The 18,940-nt window shown below is 48.1% G+C and overlaps 1 protein-coding gene and 1 long non-coding RNA gene across 5 annotated transcripts in view; one reads left to right on the forward strand and one right to left on the reverse strand.

Annotated features, from left to right (window-relative positions):
- THBS4 (thrombospondin 4) overlaps positions 1-17,891 on the forward strand; it is a 42,654-nt gene extending 24,763 nt beyond the window's left edge. The window contains exons 9-22 of the mRNA XM_029942501.1: positions 963-1,031; positions 3,188-3,340; positions 6,187-6,291; positions 6,872-6,979; positions 7,236-7,395; positions 8,714-8,832; positions 9,712-9,764; positions 12,241-12,434; positions 13,500-13,678; positions 14,299-14,347; positions 14,445-14,641; positions 15,223-15,395; positions 17,041-17,180; positions 17,678-17,891. Coding sequence (XP_029798361.1) covers positions 963-1,031; positions 3,188-3,340; positions 6,187-6,291; positions 6,872-6,979; positions 7,236-7,395; positions 8,714-8,832; positions 9,712-9,764; positions 12,241-12,434; positions 13,500-13,678; positions 14,299-14,347; positions 14,445-14,641; positions 15,223-15,395; positions 17,041-17,180; positions 17,678-17,739 — 1,761 coding nt within the window. The 3' untranslated portion in view covers positions 17,740-17,891. The remainder of the gene's footprint in view (positions 1-962; positions 1,032-3,187; positions 3,341-6,186; positions 6,292-6,871; positions 6,980-7,235; positions 7,396-8,713; positions 8,833-9,711; positions 9,765-12,240; positions 12,435-13,499; positions 13,679-14,298; positions 14,348-14,444; positions 14,642-15,222; positions 15,396-17,040; positions 17,181-17,677) is intronic.
- On the reverse strand, positions 10,122-16,901 carry LOC115294553. Of its 4 annotated transcripts, none has more exons than XR_003909954.1 (4): positions 16,447-16,901; positions 15,880-15,964; positions 14,217-14,971; positions 10,122-10,810 (listed from the first exon to the last, which is right to left on the reverse strand). It is a non-coding gene; the product is annotated as an uncharacterized LOC115294553 (long non-coding RNA). The 4 variants fall into 4 exon arrangements; XR_003909953.1 differs by lacking the exon at positions 10,122-10,810 and adding an exon at positions 11,157-11,542; XR_003909955.1 differs by lacking the exon at positions 10,122-10,810 and having other exon boundaries at positions 14,068-14,968.
- Positions 17,892-18,940: the final 1,049 nt, after the last annotated feature.

Consider the following 18,940-nt stretch of genomic DNA (forward strand, 5'->3'; position numbering starts at 1 on the left):
CAATGAGGAAACTTCATGTCATCTTTGGGACATGGCTGATAAAAAGGAATATTGCCCACAACAAAACAAAACTCCAGGTTTGTACCATATACCCTTATGAGCTTCAAATCTATGTTCCAGATATAACATGGAAATACAAGCCAGAATATTAACATAAAAATTAGCCCTGATGCAGTAAAATCCCTAGGGCCCTGGCTAATGTCAATGACATAGCTTTTATTCATTAACAAAAATGGTGATTGATACGAAGAAGCGACCCTGAGAAAACATGGTAAATATAAAACCATTCTAAAGGATAAAGAGTAAAAGGAAGGAATAGATACCACAATTTAAAAATAGGACAATGCGAAAAATAAAAGGCAACTTTGAAAAATGGGCTAAACTTATTCAATGAAAAAATGTAATCACTGACATTAAAAACTCAATAGATGAGCAAGACAGCTGTCAGAGAATGTATAGGTTGGAAAGTGCAACTAGAAATCATCCAGAATGCAACACAGAAAAATCAAGATACGTGAAAATATGAAGAAGCAGTTAAGAGCCAACAGGAGAGATTAATGAGAAAGTCCAATCTTGGCTTGGTTGTAGTTCTAAAGCAAGAATTGAAAGAGTAGGAGCAGAGGGAAGCTGAGAATTTTCCAGAATTGAAGAAAGCTAGGACTCCTCATATAAAAGTCCATCAAGTGCCAAGCAAGATAAAGTACTTTCCTGAGTAAAAAGCTTGTAGGAACAGATTAATCATACACATTGTGTTTTCTCAACACTTTCAATCCCAAGGTGGCAACTATCACTTGAAATTAGGGTAAGGACAGATTGGTACAAACACAAGGAGGTGGCTAAAGTGATGCTCCTGTTACCAATTTACCTGAAATGCACGTCTTCACCCAAAGGTATCAAAACAAAGCAAAATTTATTTGCATTTCTGCTTAAACAGAGTCTGTCTTTAAACTTTCCTGCACTAGGTCTGCACTGACATTGATGAGTGTCAAAACGGAGCATGTGTTCTCAACTCCATCTGTATTAACACTCTGGTAAGTGTTTTTCATGGATGATGATATCATTGATACAGTTGTATGTTCATAAATTATAACCCCAAACACACGTAGGCCAGGTGGGTTCAACATCTTTGATTGGCCATTGAGGATAAAAGCTTATGTTGAAAAACAGTTTTTCATGTAAGAGTAATTTTATAAGTCATTTTTATGTAAGAATAATTTTATAAGTGCCAGATTTTAATCAAAGTTGCAATATTAGGCTTTCAGAATATTTTCTTTTTTTATTTCCTAAAATTTTTTCCCGGTTTTTAATTTATTTTTGAGAGACAGAGAGAGGCAGCACGAACAGGGGCGGGTCAGAGAGAGAGAGGGAGACACAGAATGTGAAACAGGCTCCAGGCTCTGAGCTAGCTGTCAGCACAGAGCCCAATGCAGGGCTCGAACCTACCAATCGTGAGATCATGACCTGAGATAAAGCCGGATGCTTAACCAACTGAGCCACCCAGGTGCCCCTCAGAATGTTTTCTTAAAAAATATTCTTGTATTTAAAAAATGTGAAGTGCCTCTTAATTTATATGGTTCAGAATATACATTTTATTAATGATGACATAATCCCCAAATACTATTCATTATTTTTATGAATCTCTTAAAAAGTCATTTGTATTAAAATGCTTAGCCCTTAGGAGGTCTAAAATGTATATAGTTGGATACGGTTTTATTGTCAACCCATTGCAAGATAGAGGCCCACTAAACCATCAACAAGAGAACTACTGATTCCATTTGTGACTGCTTCTAACTTTATGCCCCTAGGAAAGTTATTCTGTCTCTAGGTTCCTAGTTTCCTTGTATGTAAAACCATTTTATACAGGCACCTGGGTGTCTCTTTTGGTTAAGCGTCTGACTTCGGCCCAGGTCATGACCTCACACCTTGTGAGTTCGAGCCCCACATCAGGCTCTGTGCTGACAGCTCAGAACCTGGCGCCTGCTTTGGATTTCTGTGGGTGTCTCCCTCTCTGTCTCCCCCTCCCCCACTTGTGCTCAGTTGCTCTCTCGCTCTCAAAAATAAACATCAAAAAAAATTTAACATTTTAAATAAATATCAAGTCCTTTATTTTAGTCCTCACAATAACCTGTCACTAGGCACTATTATTTCCATTTTACAGTTGAAGAAACTAAGCTCCAGAAAAGTAACTGGGCCAAGGCCACACCTCTCCTAAGACTGCCAGTCTGGCTGCAGAGCCTATGTTCCTACCCACATACTCTGCCACCTAGGAATATATAGGGATTGTCGCTTCTTAGCTTTTTTACCATGGCCGTTTCAGTAAGTCTACAGATACAGATTTGGTGGATACTGACTTTAAGGTAATAACTAAAGTCACCCTGGGGGATGAAAACTAGACAGTGGAACTATCTAGAAAGTAGAACTCCATAGAACCTCAAAAATGGGCTGAGGAAAAAGCAGGAGCCAAGAAATGGAGAGAACCGACCAAATGGAGGAACTCGGTGAGGCCACTAGATCAAGGCAGACCACTGAAGAACATTCTTTGAAGTGTGTATTAAGAGGGGTTGTTAATGACCAAAATCATTGAACCCTATAGTTGACATGGGTGTCGTCCATGAAATGTAATTTTGTCTCAGTGAAGCTGTGAAGAAAGAAAAGTCATGGCTGTGGAAGTACCGCCGTAGCAGCGCTGACAGCTCGTTTGCCACGCTTCCCCACGGCAGTCTACTCGTCAAGGGTTCTCAGCGCAAGGCCACTGACATTTCTCTGTACAACTATTCTCTGTCACTCCGTTTTTAAAAAGCCAAAGGAACAGTTTTTTAAAAAACCTTTTTTTTCCTAACATGCTTTTCAATCAAGCCGTCTCCCTTGTCTGCAGAATAAATTCCCTCTGCCTCCCAGGGCGTCGCTGACACTGTCACCCCTTCCCCCCATTGTGGAGGGGGCAGGTCCTGGTGACAGAGGTTCACTCCAGCTTTCGTCCGCCTTCCCGGCTCTTCCCTCCCGTCTGTGTGGCTCGGGAGCTTCCAGGCTGGACGTGTTTTCCTCTGCATTCGCACAGTCTTCCCAGACGTGCACATGAGCGGACAGGCAGGCATGGGTGTCCCTGAATCTTGGCATCACTGGGTACATAGACTGTAGGAGCCGTGCTCAGAGCTCCGAGCCCCAGCTCATCACCTGATCGTTGCAGGGGTCTTACCGCTGCGGGCCTTGCAAACCAGGGTACACTGGTGATCAGACGAGGGGGTGCAGAACGGAAAGGAGCTGTAGAAATCCTGAGCTGAATCCTTGCAGCGTGCATGCACAGTGCATTGAGGAGAAGCAGGGGGATGTGACATGTGTGGTAAGTTGTCTGTCACCTTCTCGGTATTTTCCTCTTCCATTTCAAACACCAACCCCTCCCCAGTTTCTACTTGCTTCCAGGTAAAAGGTACTCAAAAGTAAAATCATTTCAACTGCGATAAACACAGAATGTAAGAGTAACAGAGTCAGCTGAGTTCTCGCAGAGCAATGTGAAGTCCATCGAACATCAGTTACCTTTTCTCTCCCCTCTCGGCGGTGGGTCGACACTGTTTCTTTGGGGGCACGTCAGCAGTAGAGCCCTCACTCCCAGGAGTCCTCTGTGGAGGCTCAAGAAATAAGCAGCAAGAAGCGAAGGAGCCTCCTTCCCTCCCTCCCATCTACGCCTGACTTATTCTCGGAACCTATTAGCATACTGCTGTCCTCTCTAGCTGTCCTGAGAATCTGGCCTGATGCTGCGGGAGGCCGGGAAGTGGTGGGCTGTTGCAAACTCTCAGAGCACCCTCCTGCCTCCTGCCAGCGAGTGGGAGGGGGCAGAGGGCACTTTTCTGTCTCCACCTACACCCGGGTTCAGGAATAGCTCAGCGGATGGTCACTCTTCTCCCTGTGCATTTCCCACCCCTGGAGCCCATCTGGGGAGGAGGTGGCTGGCAAGAAAGCAGGGCAGTCACCGGCTGACGTAGGCCTCCTGCCAGATGGGCGATGCTGGACCCTTGGTGAATAGGAAGGCCCATTCCTGCCATCCACTCCCAACTCTCAGGCTCCAGACTCCTCAGGACTGGTAGGCAGTGAGAAATCAGCCGCTTCAGCTGCTTGTCTCTTGCCTTCCCAGTAAGTCAGGCCCCTGGTGGCCCTTCAGATTATGAGACTCACAGGTTCATGATGGTCACTTCTGGGCAGCAGGATGGATTCTGAGAGACACTTTCTCCTTTATACCTCGAACTTAGACTTCCTTATCACTATGCTCACAAGATTTTCTTCTGGGAGCATATTGCCTTTCAAACAGGAGAAATGAGAAGAATCAGAATGAAGTTGAAGAAAGGTAGTAACACCCATTCTCTCTGGCAGCACAGAGTCTGTAACGAGGTCCTGACAAAGGAGCAAGCTGGGTCGGAGGGAAAACCCCCCCAACTTGCCTAATTCCTGTTCCTGGACATGTTTATTACCAGTGAGAGGCGAGTGTAAATCTGTGTTTAAATCCTAATTTTCTGTGAACAAATTAATGAGCTCCCTGGGAAGGCAGGTGATGGAGCTCTTAATATGTTTTTGAATTTGTAATAAGGCACGACGACAGATGGTAAAGGATTAATACACTTGGTGTGACTACCAAAATAATTTAATCTGCCAGAAAATGGCTCATTAAAAATGTATCTGTTCCTAGAGGAAATTTTTCTTTCATTAAAATGAGTCAAGGACCATACCCCATGGCCAAGCTTTCCAGGCCTCCTGAAGGCCCGCTGAAGCAGCTGGATGGGAATAGGGCACGTACGGGAGGGGCATCTTCGGCCTCCTGACTTATAAATTCCTGGTTGCAGAAGGAGAGCATGGATGATTGAGAAGAGGCAGCTGCCGCTTAGGAAGTCACTGGTCTTCGATCACCTTTTGATTAGCGAAGCCAGGAAATTTAATGTTTATTCATGTCAAGTTACTTTTCCCTAAGCCCCGCTTCTGTTCCTCGGGCTCTCTGCCCTCTCTCTGCCCTTTTCCAGGTCCTCTTCCTCCCTGTCCCTTCCGCTGTTCTGCCTGCCCTGTTCCTGGGCTGGGCGCCCAGGGCCTCACTTACGGAATAATTTCTTTCGTCCTTGGTTTGCCCGTCATCCTTGCTCAAGAGCCTAGTTGTCTCTCATACAGTGGGATAACAATGACCTTGCAGTGTCATTGTAAGGAGTGGAGACAATGGTTACAGAGTCTGATACAGAATAACTAGTGGTGCCTATTATTGCTGGCAATGAAGTCAGGGCTGGTGACGACAGGATACTTGGGCAGACTTTTCCAGGGATGGGGAGAACACACAGGCCTAGCCCTACACCTATATGAATCTTCTTCCGTTAAAAGGGCATGAATAAAGGTAAAGCACCTCAGAAGGTTACTCTTGATGGAAATTGATTTAGAAGACTATTAAAATCAGGGATATGACTGTGGTTCAAGAGTGAGAAGGCAAGTGCCACAAAAGCCACATGCATTCGTTTCTGCTGGGAAAGGAAATGGAATAATCATGTGGAGAACAGGTCAACGGTGACTCTAAATCACAAATACCCTTTGAGCCAGGAATTCCACACTGAGAAACCAGTACTTGTGCAGAATGACAAGTGTACTAAAGTAACCTGTTGTGGCCTTGTTTGCAATAGAAAAATGTTTTAAAAACCAGACACCCATCAGTAGAGGACTGGTTGAATTCATTAAGACACATGCCTACCCCTTTGGGTATGATGTATCTGTGACCATTAAGAAGAGTGACATGAATCGACTTGGAGTGATACGGAAAGAGCTCCAAGGTATGATGTTAATTGTTTTTAATTTTTTAAAGTAAGTACAGAACAGTGGATATAGGTGCTGTCAGTTTTAAAAGTCAAAAGGAGTAAAAGAATGTATCTGTTTGTGCGTGGTGTATCGGTGGACGTACACATAATGATGGATCGCCTGAGCCACAGGAATAGGAACGGGGAGGAGTTTTTGCTCTATCTCCCTTTGTACCTTTTGATTCATTAGACTCTTCAAAAAAGAATGGTTTTAAAATCCTACCCAACAAGGGGGGTAGCTCTGAGCCCTCCCTCTGGGGATGTGCATACAGTTAGCAAGGATTCACAGGGTCAGAGCGGAGGCCCTTGTCAGCCACCTGCTACCTACGAGGCTCAGCCTCCCAGCCTCTCCTGGCCTTTCCCTTCACAGTGTGGCATTGGTTGGGCTGGCGATGGCTATATCTGTGGAAAGGATGTGGACATTGACAGTTACCCCGATGAAGAACTGCCATGCTCTGCCAGGAACTGCAAGAAGGTAAGGAGGGCACACAAGAAAAACACTGCATTTGCTGTGAGCTTTCCAGAGCCACAGCTCATATGGGGGAGGGATTCTACGGGTTTCATTTAAAATTGCAGTTTGAAAGTAGCTGCATGTCAAATGGAGCAAAACAGCCATCAAAAGGAAAGTCAGACAACTATAGTGAGTCTTGAGGGTAGAAATCATGTCTGACCTGAGACATGTAGATGAGGGTGGGGAAAAATACGTTGTATCAACAAAGAAGTTGATAAAAGGGTGCACACTTGGCAGGGATAAGATGAATAAAGCCTGAGGATCTAATGTATAACCTGGGGATTATAGTTTTTAATGCTGCATTGGCTAATTGCAGTTTGCTAAAAGGGTAGAACTTAAATGTTCTCACACACAGACACACAAAGGGTCAATATGTGAGATCCTGGATGTGTTAACTCAATGGTGGGAATCCTTTCACAATATAAAGGTAGATTAAATAATCACAGTGTAGACCTCAAATATATTAGAATGTTGCCAGTATACGTCAATAAAACTGAAAAATAAGTCAGATGTAGATGTGTCTCTGAGCTCTGTTTCTTCTTAGGATAACTGCAAGTATGTGCCAAATTCTGGCCAAGAAGATGCAGACGGAGATGGCACTGGAGACGCCTGTGATGACGACGCTGACGGAGACAGGATCCTGAATGAGCAGGTACCCACTCTTCCTGAAGGGCGTGCGCATTGCCGCACGTCAGGGGTGCGGGCAGAAGCCTGTGAGGTGACCTGGATAGAGGAGTCACTCCCCCGTGGTAGTTGCCATGCCTGTGATCCTGTGGCATCGGGGCTCTCACTCCTGAGCTCCGCCAGTGCGGGATGACGGGGGAGGACGCTGACTGGCGTCCACCGCGGGACCAGGGACCTTGGAGGGATTCAGCAAAGTCTGAGTAAATGGTCTTCCGCTCCTTTAGGATAACTGTGTCCTGACTCACAATGTGGACCAAAGGAACAGTGACAAAGATATCTTTGGGGATGCCTGTGACAATTGCCGGAATGTCCTAAACAATGACCAGAAAGACACTGATGGGGATGGAAAAGGAGATGCCTGTGATGACGACATGGATGGAGATGGTGGGCTTGTCTTACTTTGTCTTTTACGTGGGACTCATGTGTCCTTTTGCCCTTGCTCTCTGTTAGGAACAGAAATAGGGCTGCTAACTCAGAAGGCCTCCCACATGGAGTGGTTTCCTGCAGCTTGGGTCTGGCCCACCTGTTTCTATGCAAGGAGACTCCATAGGCCACTCCTCTGTTTCATAACCCTGGGTGTTTCTGGAACTCTCCATCATTGTCAGAAACTTTGTGGAGATTATTTCAAGCAGTGTCTTGTCAGGGCTCTGTCTTCAAAGGGCCTGTGTCTTCCTAGAGTGTATCTTCCCCCCCACCCCACCCCCTTCCCACCTATGAGACTCCTGGGAGTAGAGACTTGAATGAGGGGGGGCTTGAGCAGGGCCACAGGCTACAGCCCCCGGGGTCCAGCTCCTCCCGCAGAGAACCGGGCATCCCCCAGAGATGTGTCCAGCCCCCGCCTATTCTGGGAAGAACGTGGAGGCAGGAAGGCTGCCTTGCCCAGCTCCAGGCTCCACTGAAGAGGCCTTCTCGTGTGGGCTGTGTGAATGGCACCCCCCGAAGCACAGTTTGAGCTCTGGAGCCTCTCAGAATGTGAGGCAGAACGTTTGTTTCCGTGTAGCTTCCCTAGCATATAGATGACTATCATCAAAGTATAGGCTGGATCTGATAGTTTTTGGAAAACATTTCACATCACAAGTCCTTTGAAGGAAAATCTTTTAAGAAATACACTCCTGGCCTTCCACCCACACACACACTCCAGAATAGGAGACGTGGACCTCCCTAAAACATGACCTCATCTTCTGCAAGCCCAACTGGTGATCAGATCGAGGGGTGTGCTGGTAAACCAGTTCAACAAAACCCAAAAAAGCTCCAAGATCTAGCATTTGGCAGTTTCCATGCTATAAATACCACTCCCACCATGACTGGTAATCAGACAACAGTTGGCAAGAGGTGGGCCTGGTGGGGCCTGCCCTCAGGTCCCAGTCTTTGTCACACTGCCACAAGGTCCCTCCCTCTCCAGGGTCTGCCCACCTTGGCCTCCTCACCTCCTCATCTGGTTGCAGGGATAGCCCTGGACATCTTGGGCACCTTCTAACTCCATGGAGAAATGCCTCAGATCACTGTTTATTTTTAAGTCTCCCCGAATCCATCCTTTGACAGCACCTCCAGATAATTGCTGAGAAAGCTAGTGGCTCTGGGAGCAGGGCCCGAGCCCAAGTCACTCACACGCCCGAGTAGACGCTTGCTCTCTCAGCACCCAGAAGGCTGTCCTCTAGCCTTGTGTGTCTGCCTGACTCAAGGAACTGTTCCTTTCTTGTAGGAATAAAAAACATTCTGGACAACTGCCCCAAAGTTCCCAATCGTGACCAACGGGACAGGGATGGCGATGGCGTGGGGGATGCCTGTGACAGTTGTCCCGATGTCAGCAACCCCAACCAGGTGAGTGGCGTTCAGGGGACCCCACACAGTAGGCTGAGCTCCCTGATGTGAAGATGCTTGAAGACCAGGGCCCAGAAGAACAGCAGAGTGCACTGGCTCAGCTCCTTGCTGTTGCACACCCCTACCAGAGCAGACTAGGAAAGTTGCAACTTGTAGGCCTAGAGGTGGTGGGCAGAACGCTAGAGGAGACCTGAGGCCCTCTGGCCTGATCTCACGGGCTGTGGAGTGCCTGTGAAATTAGTAGCAGGAGTTTAACGATGCCCAAAACAAGTCATCTTGCTGACAGGAAAATGTAGCATGAAAGCTAACCATGGGGAACCTTGTGTCCTTTTAGTCCCCAAGCCCCTACACTGCCCATGTATGGACATGACAGATGAAGTTCAGTCAGCGCTGTGTTGATTTCCTTCTCACTTCTGTCTGGATAATTGGATATGATGCGTCATGTATTTTTAAAGCCCTCAGAGAGGGGCATCATTGTTGCCCTCTGTGACTCACTCCCACTCTGGCTTAATTCCAACATGTAGAAGCAACGCCAAATCAGTTTGCCTTGTCCCCAGGCCTTTGGCTGGCTCCCCTCAGACCCGTGCCAGAGTTCCACGTCTCCACCTGCCACTATCCTACCCCGGCGCCCTTTCCAATCAGCTCATCTGGTGTGTAGGCAGCCCAGCCATGTGGCTTGATATTTTGGAAGGCTTTTTTGACAATTCAGCATTGTGCCTACACCAATATGGTGCTGTCCTTTTGCAGTTCTGCACCAACCCAATTCCAGAGAAACAATTCCTGAGATGCTGTGGTGAGGGGCCAGGTCTGCCTTTTCTGGAATGTTCTGTGCATGAAGGCCCAGGGATGAATAATTACATGCTCTGTTTCTCTTCACAGTCTGATGTGGATAACGATCTGGTTGGGGACTCCTGTGACACCAATCAGGACAGGTATGGAACATTTCCCAGCTGCATTAGGGCCCAATGAAAAATTGAGACAATTTTAGCTTTCGGAGCTTTCTGCTGCTACCTTGCTTTGGGATCTCTCTGAATAAATTGAGACAGATTGAGCTACTGCTGGGACAGTAACCCTGCTTCTGGCCAGGGTCGTCACCCTTCCTTGAAAGTTGTCTATAGCTGGGTGACAGTGCCAGGAGGTACCACGAGGCACTGCCAGCAAGTAAGACTCTAACACAGGAGAGGCAGTAGAGCATCATGCTTCAGACATGGGCTCTGGATGACACACAGCTAGAGAAGTCCCAGCCCTTGCACTTACAAACTAGCCAACCTGAGGCAGGTCATCAAATCTGTGCCTCAGTTTTCTCATCTCAAAAATGGGCATGACAATGGCATGTGGCTCCCAGGTCTGTTGTGAAGACTGAGTTAATTTATGAAGCTTCCCTTACATACCTAGCACTCAGTAGGTATGAGCTCTTTTATTTTTATAAGAGTGTTTCAGCTCAGGGAAGCTTCACCATCATCCCAAAATAGAAAGCTGTCAGTTTGCTGAGGGATCACTATTATTTCATTGTCCTTGGAATTTTTTCATTTCGTGTCCCTTCTTTGGTGGTATTGTTCTGTGCAAACGAGTTTTGTCAACCTGTCTACCCCCACACAATGTAGTCCTATATTAAGACACAAGGCTGGATCAGATGCCGTAGAAACATCAGCAAGAACACAGACAAGTGCATCTCTACCCTGGAGGTGCCTGTGGTCCAAGGCTCTGTCCCCTTTGATCATCAGGGACCTTGTAGAGTGGCAGGACAGGGATGAGAGAGGGAAAGGACCCTGAAAGGCACAGCAGGAAGAAGCAGGGCTCCCCTTCTGAACTTCCTCTTTGAGGTGGCCTACTCACAGAGGATCTCGAGCCCAACCTTGTGCAGGGACCGCTGCCCTAAAGTCCCATCTTTGTCCTTGTGCTCAGTGTCCTTGCTGCAAAGTACGTGTTAGCCAAGTGAACTTAATCCTGCTTCTCAATGCAGTCTCAGATTCTTCATCTGAAAAGTAGAGAGAATTAAATGCACCTTACAGATTCTGTAAGAATAAAAGATAAAGTAGGTGAAGCTGCCCTCCGAGTGCGGGTCCTTAGGAGACTGCACCAACAGTGGCTGTGTTACTGTTAACTCCGCACAAGGAGAGGCAAGTCCGCCAGAGGCTGACCTAGGCGGTCTCCATTTTGGAGTGAGACCTTCCCTAAGTGATGGACATCGAGAATGTTCCCTGGTGCACGTCCTCTTGCACCGACTGCCATCTAAGGAATCTCTAAAATATCCTATCCTGTCAGCCTCTAGATATTTGCCTAAAATAAATGACTCATTCTGCTACATTTTAATTCCCATAAACTTGAACCTTGGGGAGGAGGACAGGAACTGCTTGTTTTTGCATAAAAATGTGCAAGGTTGTATAGAATGGCTGCTGATGGAAATAGCTCAGTCTTCTGATTTAAAAATCAGCCATGCCACAGGCACAGGAATTCCACTGTTGGAGCCATGTCATCTTCTACTTGCCCGGGTTGGCCTCATTTTCTCTGGGACCCATCTGGGACACGTGGCCTGAAGGGCATGAACTGGGCTCTGGTGTCCCTCCCCTGTCTTGTCCCTGCCTGGGATAGGCCATGGGTAGAATGGAACATGGGCTCTGATTCCGAGTAGCCATGCGAGGCGTCCATCAATGCAATGCCAGGAAGCCTCTGGGGACAGGGCATTCTCATCCTCCAGCGGCTATAGGGCCTGGAAAAAAAGAAATGTCAGGTGGACAGAGAATGCTGGTCTGAGCCCTGCCTCCACGTTCACCTTTCTGGAACGGGCCACCCTCTTCTCTCTGCCTTTCTTCCTGAGGCATTCATACTTGCTCCTTCTTGGGCCCACTCGCCAGGGATTGTGAAGAATAGAAAACATTGGAGGGCTTCCTAGAAGCCAGCACATAGAAGTGCTTTATCATAGTTTAAAATGTAATATGCCAAATTCTAATCACAGAAGTATTTAATCTTCCTAGCAACCCTGAGGAAGGCTCTGTTACTCCCATTTTACAGATGTGGACACTGAGCCACAGTAGGGTCAAGTCTCAGGCCTGGGGCCTCATTCTAGTAAGTGGCTGAGCCAGGATCCATGGAGGAGCCTGGCTCCACTGCCCCTCACTTTGTTCCCTTTGCATGGTCTCAGTTGGGGGTGGGGGGCGTAGGTCATCATTAGTCCCCAGGGACTGATGGGAACATCTGGTTACAAAATCAGAACTCATCCTTTATCTTCTTGAGAAGTTATGATGTACTTGTTTCAACAAGATAGGAAGTAGGAAAATGGTCGCGGAGGCCCAGAGGGCAACCCTGTCTAAGGACATCTGGGTTGACAAAAGACCAAGTCCCCACACCCCAACTCTTTCCTCCTCCCTGCTCGGCTGTGCCACAGACCACCTCTTCTTCCTCCTGCAGTGATGGAGATGGACACCAGGACAGCACAGACAACTGCCCCACTGTCATTAACAGCGCCCAGCTGGACACTGATAAAGATGGCATTGGTGACGAGTGTGATGATGACGATGACAATGATGGCATCCCAGACCTGGTGCCCCCCGGACCGGACAACTGCCGGCTGGTCCCCAACCCAGCCCAGGAGGATAGCAACAGTAGGCGGGCTCAGCCTCAGGCTGCACGGGGCCCCCAGGCTCCCTTCTGCCAGACACACACAGTGGCACGCCTCTCCAGGGCCTCTCTGAGTAGCCACAGCATGGTGGACACCACTCTCTAACTCCATCAGAGAAGAGCTGCCTTGCACCTTCTGAGTTGCCTGGGGATGAGGTGACAGGGGCCGGGGAAGCAGCCCCACACTCCCCCTTAAGGGGCTTGGTGAGCTGCTCTCCATCTTGCTTGCTCCTTTCCCTGGAGTCACAAGCCCAGATAGCTGCAGGGGCCAGGCTGATAAGGAAGAGCGTGGACAGAGCCAGGAATGAGACAGGGTAGTGAGGACCTTGGCAAGTGGGTGAGGGTGTGCCCATCCCCAGCTCCGTAGTATTCAATTCAAATATTTTAATACCAAGTCAGCAGAACAAAACATACCAGGAGCCAGATTCAGCCTAAAGATCACCAGATGATCTTAGAGATTCTTTGGTGACAGTCATTTCCCTGTTTTTCATTTGTTCTAGAGAAAGCACTATAGATGTTTGCTTATGGAAGGTCAGCCTAAAGATCCACCAGTTGGTGAACCCCAGTGTCATCAGACAGGGTTTCTTTTTTAATTTTTTTTTGACATTTATTTATTTTGAGAAACAGCATGAGTAGGGGAGGGGCAAGGAGAGGGAGACACAGAACAGAATCTGAAGCAGGCTCTGAGCTGTCATGCGGGGCTCTATACTCGTGAACCACAAGATCATGACCTGAGCCAAAGTTGGATGCTTAACCTACTGAGCCAGCCAGGCGCCCCCTCACCCAGGGTTTCTTATAAGACCAATTTTGAACAGTTGCCTTCACTCTATCCCCAGAAAACCGTAGGGTGATGATGCCTCAGGATGGGGCTCAGGGCCACCTCAGACAGGGCTGCTACTGGGCTCCTCTGGCCCCAGGGGTGGAGAATCCTAGCCCTGGAAGTGGGTCGTGGGCTCCTTTCGGCACTTCCCCAGCCCTGTCTCTCTGAAGGAGCAGGGGTGCGTGTGGGCAGTAGCCAGCACCTCTCCTACTTCCCTCCCCCCACTCAGGCGATGGCGTGGGAGACATCTGTGAGACTGACTTTGATCAGGACCAGGTCATCGATCGGATCGACGTCTGCCCCGAGAATGCAGAGGTCACCTTGACCGACTTCAGGGCCTACCAGACAGTGGTGCTGGACCCTGAAGGGGACGCCCAGATCGATCCCAACTGGGTGGTCCTCAATCAGGTAAGTGTCACATGGTCGACAACATCTCTGTTCTGCCTCAACACAAGTCGTTCTGGGAGAGGTGGTAACAGTGAGACGGGTCACGGTCACCGCAGGCCCGAGCATTTTCGTTAGCCCTGTTTTACATATGAGATCAAGTCCCATCAATCTCAAATGACTGATCCTGGTAGCAATGCAGGCGATGGCAAAGGATGCTGGAATTGGGACCAGGCAGTCTGCCGCCAGAGCCAGGCCCCTGATCTCTCTAGTGGACTGCCTCCCGCATGTCTTCCTTGTTGTGTAGCTACAGGAGGCAGGCAGAGAGGCTTGGCGTTTTCAGTGTCACCCGGGAAGTCACATTCATTAGAAGCCTGTGTTTTCTCCCTTAAGCTGATTCAATAAACCCTTAATTACAGTTTTGGCAAAATCTCTATTTAGCTTCCCCCACCACACACACACACACACACAAGTATGTGCTTTCTTTGAGGACATAGCAAGGTACAACATATCTCAGGTAATGAAATCTTTGTGAGGAGGTCAGCCCTCGCCCACCACTCACCAGGGCTGCCGGGGGCTGGGGGCTTCCTTGAGCTTTCTCCACCCTCCAAGATGGCCCTTAACTCCTTCAACTCTCTCTGCAGGGCATGGAGATTGTGCAGACCATGAACAGCGATCCCGGCCTGGCAGTGGGTAGGTCCAGGGCATCAGCAGCATGTGGATAGAATCCATTCTATGCAGCTACTCATGGAGCTGGTCTGCCTCTCTGATCTTCTTCTGATCCCTGCAGGCTACACAGCATTTAACGGAGTTGACTTTGAAGGGACCTTCCACGTAAACACCCAGACCGACGATGACTACGCTGGCTTCATCTTTGGTTACCAAGACAGCTCGAGCTTCTACGTGGTCATGTGGAAGCAGACAGAACAGACGTACTGGCAAGCCACGCCATTCCGCGCTGTCGCAGAACCTGGCATCCAGCTTAAGGTATCAGTAGTTCTAAGTCACTTATCTCTCTTCTGAGCCCTCTTTTTAAATCCTCTGTCATCCCAAGTGGCATTTAGTTCATCTAAGAAATAGAGGTGTTGTGCCAGGGTTCGGGTCAGGGAACACTGGAGCACACCAGGGCGTGGCCTTCATTCTTGAGTACGAGCTGCATCCTAACCTCTGGGTGACTGATGGTGAGAACGTCAGCCTGAGTTGGAGGAGATCTAAGGGTACATCAGCAGGCACAACATGCCAGAGACTGCATCACTTGTTCCCTTGATGGGGCCAGCTCTGTACGGGAGGGCTGAGCGGCTGCCTCCGTCCCACCTGCTGGGAGAAAAGGCATCTGAGCTCTCATTGAACACAGGTGGGGAGCAATGAATTTGCAGCAGGGAAATGTGGAATGGGTTAGTGGGGTGTCGGACAGTGCTGGCTACTAAAGGGTTAAGGGTCACCTCAAGAAAAAGGGCATTTAAGTGTTCAAGACAGCCAGATTGTACATGAAGTCACCACCCCAGGGACCCAGCAAGCAGGAAGGGCAGGCTGTGCAGTCTGTCCCACCCTGCGCCTGTCCTTTTCAGGCTGTTAAGTCTAAGACAGGCCCGGGAGAGCATCTCCGCAACTCCCTGTGGCACACCGGGGACACCAGTGACCAGGTCCGGCTGCTGTGGAAGGACTCGAGGAACGTGGGCTGGAAGGACAAGGTGTCCTACCGCTGGTTCCTGCAGCACAGGCCCCAGGTGGGCTACATCAGGTACGTGGAAGACAGCTGCTCAGACACCCAGGCTCAGACTCAGCAGATGGTCATTATGGCCAAACTGGGGGTGGAGGGACTTTCTGCACGGGCGGTCTCAGCACTGGGGGACGCAAGTGCGGGAGTGGTGACCCCCGTTCTGCCGTGCTGACCAGTCTGAGGCGAGGCCTGGGGAGGCCTCCCATCCACGCCTGCCCCGTTCAGTGGCTTAGTCATGAATATTTCATGCTGCACGGCAGTGAGTCCCTCAGGGTTTCTTCCCGTCTGGACTATAAACTCACTGAAGACAGCGCCTGTGTCTCATTTTACCTTGGTCGCACTGCTGCCAGGCCTGTGCCACAGGCGGCAGGAGCGGATCTTCATGTGAGCCGATGCCATCTGCCCCATTTCCCTATAGAACTATTTAAAATCCCAGCACTAAAAACTCTTCTCACAAACGATGGTGGCTCAGGCTACATCTTCGACGATTAGATGATGTACTTACTTGCTCACTCTCAAATGTGCGGCTCACCACTGACGCCGGCTTGTGGAGACCAGCTGCAGGCTCCTGACCAGGACAGGAAAGCAGCCTCGTGGAAAAAAGAACATCATGGTGGCTAATTCACGTTTCGTTCTTCTGAGACATAAAGTCAACTGTACTGTTGGTCGCACAGTAAGATGATCATGTTCTGAGCCCTATGAAGCCTAAAGCCTTCTTTTCTGTCCCAAAATGCAGTCATAGAATAACAATCTGCCTGCACATAATTTGGAAAACCATCTAATTCCCTAACACTATAGTAGAAAAAGAATGATTTATTACAAAATCCTACAAATGCTTAGACACCATAGCACAAAATGAACTAGAAGCAGTGACATTCTAATGCATGTCATTCTGCTGGTGAGTTAACTTCTAAAAGGGGCACAAAGGAGTCAGTAGTTTCTCAATTTAGTATTTAATATATACTAAATCCCAAAATTCAGTATATGTTATACTGAAATATTGATGTTCTCAAGTCAATGGAAGTTAGAGTCTAGCCCTGCCCAGATAATTATAAACAGGGTTTTCACCTACCCAGGCGTCTGAAGGAACACTCCAGAAGTGTAGAGGATACAGAACCAGTTTTGATGGTTCTCTCCAGGGTTTTGTAAGTCAGTCAGCAGCCCTGGCTTCTGTCCTAAAATGCCAGCCACACGTTTCCAAAGCCCTTGTTGAGGGAGTGCTTTTGCTCGCAGTGAGATCACTGTTCTGAGACTGTGGCAGGTGTATCAGTCAGGCCTCAGGAAAAGCAGTGATTTTTAAGCATGTTGTCTGGACAGGGTCACTCACAGGACAATGAGGTCACAAAGTGGTCTTGATCATGGTTCACATTGTGGTTTAAGTCCTCAGCAAGTACTCATCAACTAGGACTCTGTGCCCAACATCGTGTTAGGCCTTTGGAGAGAGAATAGGGAAGGGCAGGAACATACAGTCCTTGACCTCATGGAGCTTCCAATCCAGTAGAGAAGCGGCCACAGCTAGAGCACCACCCAGGTCCATGAGAGATAGAGTATGAAACAGCAAAGATGTGGGTATTTAAGAAGCAGGGCCCTGGGTCCCACAGTGGGTGCTTCACCTCGACTCGGGTTTGAGTGTCATGAAGACCGGCTTGGGCTGTGTTGTCTGCAGAGTGCGGTTTTATGAAGGCTCAGAGCTGGTGGCTGACTCCGGGGTCACCATCGACACCACCATGCGTGGAGGCCGGCTTGGCGTGTTCTGCTTCTCCCAAGAAAACATCATTTGGTCCAACCTCAAATATCGCTGCAATGGTAACGTACATTCTTGTTACTAGAACGAATCAAATAATGCCACCTTATTTTTATAGCATGTTTTCCTCTCAGAAGCCCAAAGCTCATGCCGCATATTCATTTAAATGTAACGGTCTCTGTGTAACTGAAGTAAATAGTAGATCTCACTTTTCCTATTTGCTAGATGAGGACATTGAGACCCACAGAATTTAACTGCTTGGCTTAGGATTTGGGGTTCAGTGAGAAATTCAGTCAGATTTAATTTACAGCGGCCTTTATTTTCTTATGGCTCAAACATAATCACACTCAAAATCCATTCTGCCTGCTAATTTCCCCCAGGCCGGTGAATGAGCACTCCCAGGCTTTAAGCCAACAATTTGCAAAGCAGCCTCCAGTAGAAAATGGCTGTGGAGCCTTCGGGGGCCTGTTGCTCAGGCTGACAGTGACACCTACAGGATGCCTGCATGCGTCCAGGTGGAAGGAGCCTGACTAACCCCCGTGCCTGTTCTGGTTTGCAGACACCATCCCGGAAGACTTCCAAGAGTTTCATACCCAGAATTTCGATCGCCTGGATAAGTAAACCCAAGCCGCAATCCGTAACTATTGTTCCAAGCACTAAAGCCATATATTTTTTAATTTCCTACAACTTTTTTATATACACTGTGCCTTTCTTTTACCAATCCAAACTTTTTATATGAGTGTGGCAATAAAGAAGAGATCATTTCCAAAGCCTGGGTGACTCAGACATTGCTTACATGTGGCTCAGGGTGCGCCTGTGGTTCTCTGAGGGATATGGCTCGAGCTTATGGGGGAGCTTTTGCTTACACTCGGTGGATCAAGGAGATTGAACAAGTGCGTCCATCAGAAGGCTCCAGCCAAAGTTCTCAGCTCTGATCACTCTGGTTATCTTCACATAAAAGCCTAATAGGGCCATGCGTACCTCAGCAGCCTCACGAACACATGCTCAGGGGACCCTTCCCCAAGAAGATTTTCCTGGCCAGATTTTCCAGTTTTCCTGGAGCAAATTTGTCCAGTTCTTTCTGACAGCCTCCCCCACTCTGCACACACCTTTCCACACCAGCACAGTTATTGTGCTTATTTATGTATTTGGCTCCCCCTAGTGGAATGTAAGTTTATTGAGACCAAGGGCCATGTCTAACTATAATCAGTATTCCCAGTGCCCAACATCATACCTGAAATATAGTAGACATCCAGGATATGCTTGCTGGCTGAGTGCCTCTTAACTAACAGGGTCAATAGATCCTCACAATGTATGCTTATGATGTTATCAGTAACCTAATTTATACATACCATTCCATTTGTAAGGCAAAGATCCAGACCAATTTTTATAAATCCCCTAAGAATTCTGTTTCAAAGAATATTGCTGGGTAATAATGTATCCTCCTATTCCAAGACCCCTGGAGGCATCTTACATCATAAGTAAAGGTAATTACTATCACCACAGTTTTATCATGATTTCAATAGTCAGAAAATACAATGGCAGATGCATGACCACTATGAGATATGGAGGACTTCGAGAGCGCCCCCTACACATGTAAAGCCTAGAGGTGGATGTTGCCTCAGAACTCAGGACATTAGATCTCCTACATCAAGGTCTTCCCTCTGCTGACACTGTCTAGTCTCAGGGGGTTTCTGTTACAGGAGCTACTGTCCAAGGACTTCTGGGCCATACTGCTGTCATGTGGTTTTTTCAATTTGTGGTTCCACATCTGTAATTCTTTCCCAATTCCAAAAAAACCAGAGAACAAGTTCATTTCGTT

This window comes from Suricata suricatta, chromosome 6 (assembly GCF_006229205.1).
Source record: "Suricata suricatta isolate VVHF042 chromosome 6, meerkat_22Aug2017_6uvM2_HiC, whole genome shotgun sequence".
NCBI lineage: Eukaryota > Metazoa > Chordata > Mammalia > Carnivora > Herpestidae > Suricata > Suricata suricatta.